The following is a 15,749-nucleotide window of genomic DNA, read 5'->3' as shown; positions in this document are numbered from 1 at the left end:
CTCTCCCTGCTGCTAAAGCTGAGAGGGACGGTTTCTTCTTGCCTTCCCTCCTTGGCCTCCCTGCTTGTCCCCCTCCTCCAAGCCCAGCTACTGGGAATTAACCAGTGACCTTTCACGTCTCCCAACCCACCACCCGCAGCCATCAGACACTTCTGCTTAGAGTAAAAGGTGGAATGAGTTTGGTGTGCTCAGCTTCCCTCCTGGGATGTGTCAACTGCCTTCCTTGGCTGGCATCCATGGGACCCAGCACTCACCTCCATGTACCAGCTGTCCCAGGAATGGGAGGGAGCTCCACGTCCCTCAGGTCAAGGTTCTGCAACCATTCCTGTGCCACCATTTCATCCTGAGATTTTCCAGCTTCAGCTTCACCATAGGTGTGCTCACATCTCCTGCAATTCAGCCAGGGCCCCGTGATCCTTGGCAGTGCAAAAAGCCACTGCATGCACTCTCTCTCTCTCCTGAAATCCAGGGCTCAGATGCCCTCTCTGTATCTAGCAGATTGGCTTGTTTTGCCAGGAAACACCGTTGTCCAGAAGTGTTTAGTTGTGCCTCACCTTCCTAGCAGCAGGAAGCTGGGAGCAGAAGCACCACAGGCATCACCAGGAGTACCTGGTGAAAGGGGAGCAAGCACTCCCTGGTGTCAGTGGGGTGGCATGGGCAGCTGCTTGAGGCTGTAGAGGTGTAGAGGTGTCTTCACTTGCCACAGGCATTGACTAGCACTGGCAGCCACGTGCTGGAACATAAATGGATGGTGATGGGGACACAGGTCTATCTGTCCAGGTGCTGTGAGGCAGCGTTCCAGAGGTGTAAGTCTCTGGCTCTGGACATTGAGAAGGACATTTGTTGTCCTGTGTCTGATGACAGCCATGTGCAGGCTGCTGTTGAGGTGGTTTGTGTGTCTATGTGTGACCAGGTACGTCCAAAGAAATGGTTTTCCAGAACAGGATGAGTGTGTGCATTTGGCCCTTCCAGAGGGCCTCTTCAGATGAGCCATGCAGCCTCTCCAGCTCTTTAGAAGTGTGGGTGTTCCCACACCAAAACCAGTGCTGTACTTGTTTTGCTGGTGCAGGATCTAGCCAAAGACTTGAAGAGGGGCAAAGGGAATGCATAATTTAGAGCAAGGAAAGGGTTACCAAAAGCTTTTCATTTCACAATTTGCTTTCTTTTTAGTCCTTCCTTATTCATCCTTTCCTTTGTCACCTCTCTCCGTATTTGTACTTTTCTTTCTCATGCCCCTCCTTTCCCTGCATCGATACACTTTGAAAACAGTGCTGCAATGCTCCCTGGTTCAAGATTACAGTGTACTTTACGAGGTATGATTTAATTAGGGGCCTTATTATGTTTTCAGCAGCTTAAGGTGGGCCTTTCAACTTATCTACCTAATTGGTTGCACAAGAAGTTTCACAGCCCATGACAAAACATTGTCAGTGATCAAAGTCTGAATTCTACATAAAGGAAAAATATTAATAATAAGATTATTCTTCAAGTGTGCACTGCTAATTATGTCCAAAATGTAACTGTAGAAACACTTTTGACTGATGTGAGCTTTGTCTAATAAATACGAGTCTTCAGTGAGCTGTGAAAAGTGACACCTCTGACTTCACAATACCGATGTCACTAGTTTTGCCACTGAAGATGTTTAAAATATTTTTCTGTGTTTTTCTTTTCCCCATGTCCTTTCCCCCTGTCTCCAGGTGACAACCCCTGAGGTGATGATGCCCAGCAGCATGTTCCTCCCGGCAGCCGCTCCAGAGAAGGATGGTAACTCAGGCACAGAGGAGTTGGGGAAGCAGCCTGGTGAGTGCAGTTCAGTGAGGTCCATGGTCCCACCACTCCCCCAGTTATATCACCTGGTCAGGGACCAGCTTCATTCCTGTTGATTCTAGATTTGGTAGGACCAAGACTCGAATGCTGTGTTCAGTTTGATGAACCTTCTTTTTCGAAAATAGGCAGGAACAGTTAAGACAGAGGTGGCAGAGTGGCCTTCACTTGAAAGGGAGAATTGAAGGTGATAAATGCACTAAGGGATGTGTGTGTGTGAATCATTTCCAGACATTCAAAGTGTGCAAGGAACTAAATTGTGTAGGTTTATGCAATGGGCCATGATGAGGGTAATGGGCTGGTATTGAAATAAATGAATGAAGATAGAGGAGAAATATTAGAAATACTTGCTGTCTTGGAGAGAAAAAACAAAGACATATTCAGGACTGAAAGGGAGTGTTGATCCACCCTGGTGTGCTGATGTAATTTTTGGGTTTGCTCTAACTCTGTTTTCACAGAGATCTCTGAGGACGCGGGGAAGAACCTTTTGCCATCGGACAGTGCAGAGCACAGCGGGGACCCCAAGCCTGCTCCGGCTGATCCGAGTGCTGCCCGGGAGGACTCTGGCTTCCTGTGCTGGAAGAAAGGCTGCAGCCAGGTGTTCAAGAGTTCAGCAGCCCTGCAGACACACTTCAACGACGTCCACGCCAAGCGGCCTCAGCTGCCGGTCTCTGACCGCCACGTCTACAAGTACCGCTGCAACCAGTGCAGCCTGGCCTTCAAAACCATTGAGAAACTGCAGCTTCACTCCCAGTACCACGTCATCCGGGCAGCCACCATGTGCTGCCTCTGTCAGCGCAGCTTCCGAACCTTCCAGGCCCTGAAGAAGCACCTGGAAACCAGCCACCTGGAGCTGAGCGAGGCCGACATTCAGCAGCTGTATGGCGGTCTCTTGGTCAATGGAGACCTCCTTGCTATGGGCGACCCTTCACTTGCAGAGGACCACACAATAATAGTTGAGGAAGATAAGGAGGAGGAGAGCGACCTGGAAGATAAGCAGAGCCCGACAGGCAGTGATTCTGGTTCAGTGCAGGAGGACTCTGGCTCAGAACCAAAAAGGGCCTTACCCTTCAGGAAGGGCCCTAACTTCACTATGGAGAAATTCCTAGATCCATCTCGCCCATACAAGTGCACAGTCTGCAAGGAATCCTTCACACAGAAGAACATTCTCCTGGTCCATTACAATTCCGTTTCTCATCTGCATAAACTGAAACGAGCCCTCCAAGAGTCTGCTACTGGGCAACCTGAGCCCACCAGCAGCCCAGACAACAAGCCTTTCAAGTGTAACACCTGCAATGTGGCCTACAGCCAGAGCTCGACCCTGGAGATCCACATGAGGTCTGTCCTGCACCAGACCAAGGCTCGCGCGGCCAAGCTGGAGGCGGCGGGCGGCAGCAGCAACGGGGCTGGCAACAGCAGCAGCAGCAGCCTCTCCTTGGGTTCGTCCACACCAAGCCCCGTGAGTGCCAGCAACAGCAATGCTTTTGCAACCACCAGCACGAGCACTTCAGGCACCACTCCCATTCCCAGCCTGCTCAACCAGGTGTCCAGCGACAGCGTGGGAATTCCTCCGTTGGGTAACCCTGTAAGCACTAACATCTCCTCCCCTTCAGAGCCCAAAGAGGTGAACCGCAAGAAACTGGCAGACATGATTGCATCCAGGCAGCAGCAGCAGCAGCAGCAGCAGCAGCAACAGCAGCAACAAGCCCAAACCTTGGCACAGGCACAGGCCCAGGTCCAGGCCCACCTGCAGCAGGAGCTGCAGCAGCAAGCTGCTCTCCTGCAGTCCCAGCTCTTCAACCCAGCACTTTTGCCGCACTTTCCAATGACCACTGAGACCCTTCTGCAGCTGCAGCAGCAGCAGCATCTCCTGTTCCCATTCTACATCCCCAGTGCTGAGTTCCAGCTCAATCCAGAAGTCAGCTTGCCTGTCACCAGCAGTGCACTGACATTGACTGGGACAGGTCCAACTTTGCTGGAGGACCTGAAGGCACAAGTTCAGCTCCCTCAGCAGAGCCATCCACAGCTCTTGCAGCAGCAGCAAGGTCAGCTGTCCTTATCACAACCCCACTCCGTCCTGTTACAGCAGAGCCAGCACCCAGAGAAGAAGAATAAATCCATAGTGAAGGAGAAAGATAAAGAAACCCCACGGGAAAGGGAAAGCACAGAGAGGGGAGACAATAATGTAACACTGAAGGAGTCTCTGCCTGATAACTTAAAGCCCAAAGAGAAGAAGGACTTTGTGCCAGGCAGTAGTTCAGAACCCTCCATCCTGCCCCCACGGATTGCCTCTGACGCAAGGGGCAACGCCACCAAAGCCTTGCTGGAAAACTTTGGCTTTGAGCTCGTCATTCAGTACAATGAGAACAAGCAGAAGGTGCAGAAGAAAAATGGGAAGACAGACCAAGGTGAGAACTTGGAAAAGCTGGAGTGCGATACATGCGGCAAGTTATTCTCAAACATCCTCATCCTGAAGAGCCACCAAGAGCATGTTCACCAACATTACTTTCCCTTTAAGCAGTTAGAGAAATTTGCCAAACAGTACAGAGAACACTACGACAAACTGTACCCACTGCGGCCTCAGACCCCCGAGCCACCACCCCCGCCTCCACCGCCTCCCCCTCCGCTCCCTCCAGCTCCTCCTCAGCCGGCTGCTGCTCCTGCCATCCCTACTTCTGCCCCACCTATTACCTCTCCCACGATTGCACCAGCCCAGCCGTCTGTGCCACTCACCCAGCTCTCCATGCCCATGGAGCTCCCCATCTTCTCACCACTCATGATGCAGACCATGCCCCTGCAGACGTTACCCGCGCAGCTGCCGCCCCAGCTGGGCCCTGTAGATCCCCTGCCCGCTGACTTGGCCCAGTTGTACCAGCATCAGCTCAACCCCAGCCTTCTCCAGCAGCAGCAGAACAAGAGGCCACGGACACGGATCACCGATGACCAGCTCAGAGTCCTTCGGCAGTATTTTGACATTAACAATTCCCCAAGTGAGGAACAGATCAAAGAGATGGCAGACAAATCCGGATTGCCCCAGAAAGTGATCAAGCACTGGTTCAGAAACACCCTGTTCAAGGAGCGCCAGCGTAACAAGGACTCCCCATACAACTTCAGCAACCCTCCCATTACCAGCCTGGAAGAGCTAAAGATAGACTCACGGCCTCCTTCTCCAGAGCCTCAAAAGCAGGAGTACTGGGGAAGCAAGCGGTCTTCTCGAACACGCTTTACTGACTACCAGCTCAGAGTCCTGCAGGACTTCTTTGATGCCAATGCTTACCCAAAGGACGATGAATTTGAGCAGCTTTCTAACTTGCTGAACCTCCCAACACGTGTTATAGTGGTATGGTTCCAGAATGCCCGTCAGAAAGCTAGGAAAAACTATGAAAATCAGGGAGAAGGCAAAGATGGGGAGCGACGCGAGCTCACAAACGACAGGTACATTAGAACAAGCAACTTGAACTACCAGTGCAAAAAATGCAGTCTGGTCTTTCAGCGCATTTTTGATCTCATTAAACACCAGAAAAAGCTTTGTTACAAAGATGAGGATGAGGATGGACAGGATGATAGCCAGAACGAAGACTCTATGGATGCAATGGAGCTCTTGACTCCAACCAGTTCCTCCTGCAGCACACCAATGCCCTCACAAGCTTACAGCACACCTACATCTTCAGCCAACACGACCTCCTCAGCTTTTCTGCAGCTCACGGCAGAGGCAGACGATTCCTCCACCTTTAGTTCTAAAGTAGAAGCTACAGATGAGAAACCAAAGCAGTCTGAACCTCCAAGTACACAGCAAAACCAAACCCAAGAGAAGCAAGTGCAACCAAAGCAAGAGTCTCAGCAGCAACAGGACCAAGGAGAACAAAAAACAAGTTCAGCACACCAAAAGATTTCACAGTTATCCTCCCCCTCTTCACTGCAACAGCCACCTCCTCCCCCTCAGCCCCCTCAGTGCTCCTTGTCACAGTCAAGCCCAAGTCCATCTCAGCTCTCACACCTCTCCCTCAAACCCATCCACACCTCCACCCCTCAGCAGCTGGCAAACCTACCTCCTCAACTAATCCCGTACCAGTGTGACCAGTGTAAACTGGCATTTCCTTCCTTCGAGCATTGGCAGGAGCATCAGCAGCTCCATTTCCTGAGTGCACAGAACCAGTTTATCCACCCCCCATTCCTGGACAGAACGCTGGATATGCCATTCATGCTTTTTGATCCCAGTAATCCACTATTGGCAAGTCAGCTGCTGTCTGGAACATTACCACAGATTCCAGCAAGCTCGGCCACCTCACCATCAACTCCAACGTCCACCATGAACACACTGAAGAGAAAGCTGGAGGAGAAGGCCAGCGCAAGCCCTGGAGAGAATGACAGTGGGACTGGGGGAGAAGAACCCCAAAGGGATAAACGTCTAAGGACAACCATTACCCCCGAGCAGCTGGAAATTCTGTACCAGAAATATTTGCTCGACTCCAACCCTACACGGAAGATGCTGGATCACATTGCACATGAAGTGGGCTTGAAGAAGCGCGTGGTGCAGGTTTGGTTCCAAAACACCCGTGCACGGGAGAGGAAGGGGCAGTTCAGAGCTGTGGGGCCAGCCCAAGCCCACAGAAGGTGTCCCTTCTGCCGAGCTCTCTTTAAAGCAAAGACAGCTCTGGAAGCTCATATCCGATCCCGTCACTGGCATGAGGCCAAGCGAGCTGGGTACAACCTGACGCTGTCTGCTATGCTTCTGGACTGCGATGGGGGACTCCAGATGAAGGGAGACATCTTTGATGGAGCCAGCTTTTCCCACATGCCACCAACTAGCAGCGATGGACAGAGTGTTCCCCTCTCCCCAGTGAACAAGAGCATGGAACTGTCACCTCGAACTCTGCTGAGTCCATCCTCCATTAAGGTGGAAGGGATTGAAGACTTCGAGAGTCCATCCATGTCCTCAGTCAATTTGAGCTTTGACCAGACAAAGTTGGACAACGATGACTGCTCTTCTGTCAACACCGCGATCACAGACACCACCACAGGAGACGAAGGCAACGCAGACAATGATAGTGCAACAGGGATTGCAACTGAAACCAAATCCACATCGGGACCCAGCGAAGGTCTGACAAAAGCTGCCATGATAGCAATGTCTGAATACGAAGATCGTCTGTCTTCTGGCCTGGTCAGCCCAGCTCCCAGCTTTTACAGCAAAGAGTACGACAATGAAGGTACCGTGGACTACAGCGAAACCTCCAGCCTTGCAGACCCCTGCTCACCCAGCCCTGGCGCAAGTGGTTCAGCCAGCAAGTCTGGTGAGAGCGGGGACCGACCTGGGCAGAAACGTTTTCGCACTCAGATGACTAATCTCCAGCTCAAGGTTCTTAAGTCATGCTTTAATGACTACAGGACACCAACCATGCTGGAGTGTGAGGTCCTGGGCAATGACATTGGACTGCCAAAGAGAGTTGTTCAGGTCTGGTTCCAGAATGCAAGGGCAAAGGAGAAGAAGTCAAAACTCAGCATGGCCAAGCATTTTGGTATAAACCAAACAAGTTACGAGGGACCCAAAACAGAGTGCACTTTGTGTGGCATCAAGTACAGCGCTCGGCTGTCTGTACGTGACCATATCTTCTCTCAGCAGCATATCTCCAAAGTTAAAGAAACCATTGGAAGCCAGTTGGATAAGGAAAAGGAGTATTTCGACCCAGCTACTGTACGTCAGTTGATGGCTCAGCAGGAGCTGGACCGGATCAAAAAAGCCAATGAGGTTCTTGGTCTGGCAGCTCAACAGCAGGGCATGTTTGACAACACCCCCCTGCAAGCTCTGAACCTTCCTGCTGCGTACCCAGCGCTCCAGGGCATCCCTCCAGTCTTACTCCCAGGCCTCAACAGCCCATCCTTACCCAGCTTCACTCCATCCAACACAGGTGGGTACAGGTGTTATCCTGCTCAGGCACACTTGGCACATCTCTAGCACAGTCATTTGTTCCCTCGGAAAGACTGATAACAGGATTCCCGGCCCGTTAATCCAGCATGTTGACTTTATGAATAAGCAGTAGGTATTTTATCTTTAATTCCTCAACTCAGGTTTTCTAGCAAAAGTCTGAACTAGAGCAATGTCTAGACATGCTGCATATCTCCCTGTGTTACCACAGACTAGAAATCCTGAAACACCTCCAAGGAAGTGGAAAATGAAGGATTTATCCAATGGAACAGAAGGACTAATGGGCTGAATACAATGTTCATTATTCCTTTCCTTTTGATATTAAATTAGGTTTATATGGTCCTATCCTAGGTGTTCAAAAATCCAAACTCTTTCTAGGGACAGCTACAGTGTGCCTTGGTAGCATTGGTGACAGATGTGGAGCATCTTTATGTGTCCCTGTGGTGACCTCCAGGACAAATCCCAGTGCAGCTAAGGATGGGTTTTGAGTGATGAGTGGACATGACCTGAAAGTACCTTCTCAACAAACAACAGTGTAGTTGTGGGACAAATCTAGTTTGTATATTAATAAGATTTTTTGTAACACTGCTACATAAAAATGACATTTCATGTAGTCCTTTGGGTGGCCTAATCTCAGATACTGGACTTTATCTTTTGAGGATGCTCCTTTCCCTTGTATCTGGTGGATAGGTGGAAAGTGTAAGCCATGCAGCAAAAACTGGCAGTGGAAGGTGCAGGTCAGTTACCAGGAGTGACCTAGAAAACGTGATCCCAAGGCCTTGTTTCACTGCGTGTCTGAAGGGCCCCTGCACATGCCAAGGATTTTCCGTGCCACCCTTCTGTTCTCACCACAGATCTTATTTCAGAGCACTTGGACAGAAGCATCTCTTTGGCAAATCATGTTGTCGCCCTTTTGCAGGTCACTCTGCACTGTTTTTTTAGTGCCTTAAATTTATAACAACAACTAAAATTACTTTTTTGCACCTCAGTCTGTGGTGTTGTTTCTGTTTTTCTCTGAAGCACAGGATGTGTCCTGAGGAGATGGGACAGCATCTGATGAATCTTAAATGCTGTCAGTGACTGCCTAGACAGGACTGAGCTGTTTAGAAAGTCAAACAGACTATTTGTGGCCTTTAGATAAAGCTCCAAAGGTCAGGCCACAGCAGCTCCGGGCCTGTCAGAGCAGATAAGGCCATGCATCCAAGAACACTATGAATTACCTGCTGCTCCTGCACTTGAACCTCTGAGGAACATTCAGCTGGGGAACATCCATTTCAATGGTGTCCATCCGTAATGTGCCCTTATCCAAGATCTCCGGGGCCGCTCTGTGGAGCCTCACTCTGTACCTGTCCTGCCATCACAGATCACTGTAGTCTCAGCACCACGTCAGGAGCAGACACAGGTTTCAGAAGGGTTTGGATCAGACATGACTGAACCCTCCTGGCTCTGGCCACCCTCCTCCCAGACCTCCTGTGGCTCCTTGGCGGTACAACCTAAAATAAAAGTCGCCGTGCCTCCACGGCTGGTTCCAGGCTCTGGCACTGTTCCTGCTCAGGCTGTTCCCTGAGCAGCCCCTGCCACAGCGGTGGGACTCAGGTGTGTCAGGGAAAGGTTGGTTTTCGCTCGTGGGTTTTGCAGCAGGTGGATCCTGGAGCAGGTTCCTTCTCCAGAGATGGGAGCAAGTGAGGCTGTGCCAGCAGGACTTTGGGGGTTTTTTCCTAGAATAGCACTGAGGGACTTTCCAAGTAAAAAACGTTCCTCTTTAGGAGCACCTTTGCCAGCTGCAGCAGTCGTGAGTAATGGAGGTGACTCTGGGAGCTGCACACATCTTTCCCCTAACCACTGTCAGCTGTGAGAGCAGAAATAGGCACCAGGGACAGTGTAACTGGCTATTCTTGCTGTTGGGAAGAGGGACAGGCTTCTCGTTCCACCATTAATCCGTCTCCTTAATGAGGGAGCAACACAGTGCTTTTAATTCCACCCAAAACACAACACTCGTGCCCAGGAGGAATATCTGACCACATAAACTCTAGAATTGCTCAGAAGCTGAGTGCCCAGAGCTTCTGACATTGGAAGGGGTTGCATCAGAGGTTTGTGGATTCATGAACACCACCCTAATAAGGACAAAGTAACTCTGGTCTAGCCTGTTCAGTTCCCAGTTGCCATGACCAGAACTTCCCAGTCTGTGGGGATGTGGCAATACTGAGCATTACCACCCTTTGGTGTAGCACCATTAGAGCCTGGGGTCACCCTCATGCTTTCTGCTTGCCCAGCACTGAGTGACTCCTCACCTCTCTTTCTCCCTCTTGCAGCTTTAACTTCTCCCAAACCCAACCTGATGGGCCTGCCCAGCACAAGCGTCCCTTCACCTGGCCTCCCCACCTCTGGATTACCAAATAAGCAGCCCCCGGCCGCTCTGAGCTCGCCCACCCCGGCACAAGCCACAGCAGCCGTGGCCCCACAGCAACCTCCGGCGACGACCCCACAGCCACAGCCGCAGCAGCCGCCCCCACCACAGCGCAAGGAGAAGGAGAGCGAGAAGGCAAAAGAGAAGGAGAAGGCACCCAAGGGGAAGGGGGACCCCCTGCCAGGGCCCAAGAAGGAGAAGGGGGAGGCGCCGGCGGGCGCCCTCACGGCCCCACTGCCTGCCATGGAGTACGCGGTGGAGCCCGCCCAGCTCCAGGCACTGCAGGCCGCCCTGAATTCAGACCCCACCACCTTGCTGACGAGCCAGTTCCTTCCCTACTTCGTCCCCGGCTTTTCCCCCTACTACGCCCCGCAGATCCCTGGCGCCCTGCAGAGCGGGTACCTGCAGCCCATGTACGGGATGGAGGGGCTGTTCCCCTACAGCCCCGCGCTGTCGCAGGCGCTGCTGGGGCTGTCACCTGGCTCGCTGCTGCAGCAGTACCAGCAATACCAGCAGAGTCTGCAGGAGGCATTGCAGCAGCAGCAGCGGCAGCAGCAGCAGCAGCAGCAGCAACAGCAGAAAGCGCAGCAGCCCAAAGGAAGCCAAACCCCCGTCCCCACGGGGGCTGCCACCCCGGACAAAGACCCTGCCAAAGAACCCCCCAAGCAAGAAGAGCAGAAGAATGCACCCCGCGAGGTGTCCCCCCTCCTGCCCAAACCCCAAGAAGAGCCCGAAGCAGAAGGCAAGGGCGCGGACTCCCTCTGCGACCCTTTCATCGTCCCGAAGGTGCAGTACAAGCTGGTCTGCCGCAAGTGCCAGGCGTGTTTTGGCGACCAGGAGGCGGCCAGCGACCACCTGAAGTCCCTCTGCTTCTTCGGCCAGTCCGTGGCGAACCTGCATGAGATGGTGCTTCACGTGCCCACCGGCAGCGGCCAGGGCAGCGGCTCGTACCAGTGCGTGGCGTGCGAGAGCACGGTGTGTGGGGACGAAGCCCTCAGTCAGCATCTCGAGTCAGCCCCGCACAAACACCGAACAATCACAAGAGCAGCAAGAAACGCCAAAGAGCACCCCAGTCTATTACCTCACTCTGCCTGCCCCCCCGACCCCAGCACCGCATCTACCTCGCAGTCGGCCGCTCACTCAAACGACAGCCCCCGCCCCCGGCCCCCCCCGGCTTCCCCCACGCCTCCAGAAAGCCCTGGCCCCCGGCAGCCCCCCGCGCCCCGCCGGGGAAGCCGCCACCACCGCCTTTCCCTCCTCTCTCCTCATCTTCAACGGTTACCTCAAGTTCATGCAGCACCTCAGGGGTTCAGCCCTCGATGCCAACAGACGACTATTCGGAGGAGTCTGACACGGATCTTAGCCAAAAGTCAGATGGACCGGCGAGCCCGGCGGAGGGGCCCCGGGACCCCGGCTGCCCTAAGGACAGTGGTCTAGCTAGCGTAGGAATGGACACCTTCAGATTGTAAGCTTTGAAGATGAACAATGAAAATGAATTTAAATAAAAAAAGTTAATAACAAACCAATTTCAAAAATAGACTAACTGCAATTCCAAAGCTTCTAACCAAAAAAAAAAAAAAGAAAAAGAAAAAAAGAAAAAGCGTGGGTTGTTTTCCCATATAACGATGCCGGTGGGTTTTACATTTCTTTTTTCCTTTCCTTTTAATAAAATAAAACTTTGAAAAAGAAAAAAAAAAAAAAAAAAATCTGTTACATTTGTCCTCTCGAAGGTACTGTTGGTCTGGGAGACGAAGGCCCGTGCTGCCTCCTCGCGCCTGCGGAGCTCGCGCCCCTGTACATTGCCCCTGTCCGATCCCCCGTCAATAGCACAGCAGAGCCCGGCAGCGCTGTATGGGAAAGCAGCCCACCTGGAGACAGTTTTAAATTTCTTGCTATCTTAGCATTCAGATACCAATGGCTTGCTAAAAGAAAAAAGAAATGTAATGTCTTTTTATTCTCAGGTCAATCGCTCACACTTTGTTCTGTTTTCAGAATCATTGTTTTATATATATATATATATATATATAAAATTTCTTTCGTTTGTTTTGGGGTTTTTGTTTTGTTTTTGTTTTTGTTCCAGAAAAGGATTTTTTTTTTCTTTTTTTTTCTTTTTTTTTTTGTTAATTTAAAATGGGCAGAAAGTATTCAAGAGAAAAACAATGTGAACTGCTTTAGCTTTTCGGGGATTTTAAGGGTAGCTTTTCTGCTGAAGCCAATTCCAAGGGGAAAAGTTAAGCACTCCCACTTTTCAGAAATAAAAAAAAAACCCACACAGAGAGTGTTGAGGACTTGGAGCTTAAAAAAAAAAAAAAGTTTTAAAACAACTGACTTTCTGTATTTATGATAGATATGACCATTTTTGGTGTTGAGTAGATTGTTGCATTGGAAATGAACTGAAGCAGTATGGTAGATTTAAAAGAAAAAACCCTTTTGTGTACATTTAGCTTTTGTATGGTCCAGCTGACGGCTTCTCATTTGATGTTGTCTTGTTCATTCCTAGCCAGATAGATTGCGATCCATCGACTCGCCTGAGCTTTTCTCCCCTTTGTACCTTTATCCCCGTCCCCATCCTGTAATCTTCCACTTATGGTCGCTACCTTCATTTCTTAGAGGGTGGTTGCATAATTATTTTATAAAAACTAAAGAAAGAAGTTCAAAGGGTTTTGGGGGTCAGTAGGATCCCTTGCAGAATATTTTTTGTTGGGGGTTTGAAACTTTTTAAGGCGTATACATACGATTTACCTGTGTCTGTTACCCTTGTGCACTTATTTTGTTCTTATTTTCCATTTCTCTTTTTTTTTTTTTCTCTTCCCCTCTTCCTTTCCTCATTTTGTAAATGCTTCAAAGACTCTGTTCCTGACCTCTGAGCATCGGTTCTGTTTGTGTAATTAGGCTGCACTCTGTTCCTTCTTTTGAAAAAGAAAAAAAAGGTTTTGTTACATTTTTTTTCTCTAAAGAAAATTCATGCTTTAAATAAAAATCCAAAGACATACCCTTCACCACTGGTGCAGAATGAGCAAAAAGGATTCTTTTTACTTGAGAATTTGTTTCTGATTTAAACAAACAAGTCTAAGTTTAAATAAAGAATAAAAAAAGTACCCAGGTTGTTATCTGTGCTTCTTCTGCAAGCAGAGAGACAACTCTTAGCGAGCACCCAGCGCACCCCTGGCAGGTTTCTCTTTCCAAGTTCTCTCCATGGCAGCAGCGGGTGCCAGGCTCAGGGATGCCCAGAGCCCCCTGGCCCCCTCTGGGCACCCGGGCACACCTCGGCCCAGACTTTGAAAGGAAAACTTTGTGCTGCTAAAATGTAGATTTTGGAGATGTAGATGCTTTGCTGTTCCCTTCCGTAACCAAATGCCAACAGAAACAACCTCCTTCTCCCCCCAGTTTCCTCTGCCCCCGAAAGCGCAAAAGCCTTCTCCCCACCATCGTCATCCTCCTCCTGCTTCAAAAGGGAACTTGGAAGACTGTGAATGCAGGTTCCTCCCGCCACCTCCGGCCGCTCCTCCCCGGGCCGAAGCCACTCGCTGCCTCCACGAGAGACTGGAGCATCCGAGAGAAGAGCGCGGGTTTGGTTTCTAGCGGGACACTTATATTTTTATGGAATTTTGGTTTTAGTTCGATGAAAGACTAGATCCTGAACAGTTGTACATATTTCTAGGGTAATGCACAGTGCATATTCCTTTTTTAATTGTTTTTTAAGTAGTCGATACTAAAGCGCGAACCACCGGATATTCCTCCCAGGACCCAGCTGTAGCACAAGGTGTCAAAACCGGAACCACATACCCACGGAGCATTTGCTGTTTTAACAAACTGTTTTCTTTAACAGAAGTTCTTGTATTTCTCCCCGTGTTTGAGATGAACATTTTTTAAATTCTAAAGTTGTACAGTTTTTTGTTTTCCATTATTTTATCTTGTTTGTAATTCTATGAAATATATATATATATATTTTTTGCCATTTAACTGTTGTATGTTACTCTGTCTGTATCATATAGAAATTTTTTTGTTTGTTTTGTTTCGGATTCTCTCTGTGATGCCAGTTCCCAGTTTAACATGAGCTTTATCTGTCCAGTTCCGCAAGGTCTCTTTTGGAAATCCTTTTGTTTTGTCTTGTTTCGGTTTTTTAATTATATTGCTTGGTCATAGTGCAATTTCTCTCTCCTCCTTCCCCCTCCTCCTTCCCACCCACTAAAAGGTTTTATAAATTCATTTTCTTGTATTTTTTCTAAATGTTTCTAGAGACTTTTCAGTGCGAGGTTGCCTCCTCCTCCTGCCTGGGGCCAAAGAGGGGACCCCACAGCCCCGCTGGGACCCCCAGCCCTGCCAGCGCCGGCCTCGCGCCCGCAGAGCCCCCAACACCTGCCCCGGGGGGCTGCGGGAGCGACGTCAGCACGCGGGAGCCCCTGCGTGACCCCCAGCCCACGCGTGGCCTTTCCAGCGAGCGACAGAGAGGGGCCGGGCTGGGCATGAGGAAAACACTTCAAACTTAGCATTGAGCGGGTTTCTTTTTTATTTTTAATAAAAAGCTTTTTTAAGTGGTGAAGATGGCCAAAGTTTCATACAATTGAGAATAAAGAGAGGTGTCAGGGGTGTGTGGGGCCGCCCGGGGCTGGCGGGGGGCAAGGGGGGCTGACACAGCCGGCACGCTCGCTGAAATATATTTTGCTTTAAGAAAAAATTAAACTTTTAAATGGAAGCAGAAATTGGGGTTGGTTGGTTGGTTGGTTGGTTGGTTGGTCGGTTGGTTGGTTGGTTGGTCGGTCAGTTGGTCGGCACTGATACTGCCCACTGTGAAACAAAGCTTTGACTATTTTTTCGTTTTTATTTGGGGGGGCAAGTTTGGGTAGAACAGAAAGCATAAATGAGGTGAAGAGGGTTATGAACAGCCTTTGCAATGTACAAAAACTAGAGCAAGTGAAACCAAAAATGATGTTCTTGGTGTTTTTCTATACTGTAGTCTTGTTAGCTTTTTTGTTACTGTAACAATGCTGATCTCGAACTGTACCAAAATACATGAGACTGACAGAAACAAACCACATGGAACTTTCAAAACTTTCAAAAACTGTCACAAAAGACTTTGTTGTCATAGTTGAGTTGACTGTAGATGGTAATTGAATATACTCCTTTGGAACTATTTCATCACGTATGTTTCCTGCTCATTGTGATACATTAAAAAAAAATGAGCAAAAGCTCTCGTCTCAATGTCCCGCGTGTGCGGTGCCGGGTCCGTGTCGGGTGGGTGTGTGCCAAGCGGCACGGTGTGACATGGCATGGCATGGCTCAGCAGGGCACACGCACTGCCCCACGCCGCTGGGCACTGCCACAGAGCTGTGTGTCTGCACACGTGTCCCCGTGCACCGCTGGTGTGCACGCACCAGCACACGCGTGTCCGTGTCCCTCCCCACATGGGCATCCAGGTGCTCATCGGGGGACAGCGTCTGGGCTGATGTTGCACATTCCTGTTCCAGTGGAAGCAATGAGCCAAGCAGCGCCATCCATACTGTGGCTTTGGGATGCTCTGCGTGTGTAAAGGACAAGTGCAGTTAATTTTATGAAATGATTGCAAAAGGATTCTTGGCACGGTGCTGTAATGAACGG

General features: G+C 50.1%; 1 protein-coding gene across 1 annotated transcript in view; it reads left to right on the top strand.

Annotated features, from left to right (window-relative positions):
• The window catches only part of ZFHX3 (zinc finger homeobox 3), a 128,744-nt gene extending 114,050 nt beyond the window's left edge, over window positions 1-14,694 (top strand). Inside the window, 4 exon segments of the mRNA XM_050311187.1 lie at window positions 1,695-1,797; window positions 2,280-7,727; window positions 10,057-11,325; window positions 11,328-14,694. Coding sequence (XP_050167144.1) covers window positions 1,695-1,797; window positions 2,280-7,727; window positions 10,057-11,325; window positions 11,328-11,620 — 7,113 coding nt within the window. The 3' untranslated portion in view covers window positions 11,621-14,694.
• The last annotated feature ends 1,055 nt before the right edge of the window (window positions 14,695-15,749 follow it).

Source organism: Myiozetetes cayanensis, unplaced genomic scaffold (genome assembly GCF_022539395.1).
Source record: "Myiozetetes cayanensis isolate MyiCay16 unplaced genomic scaffold, myiCay2020 scf16, whole genome shotgun sequence".
In the NCBI taxonomy this organism is placed as follows: Eukaryota; Metazoa; Chordata; class Aves; order Passeriformes; family Tyrannidae; genus Myiozetetes; species Myiozetetes cayanensis.
Note: the sequence above shows the minus strand (reverse complement) of the source record. Positions and strands in the feature narration are given on the sequence as shown.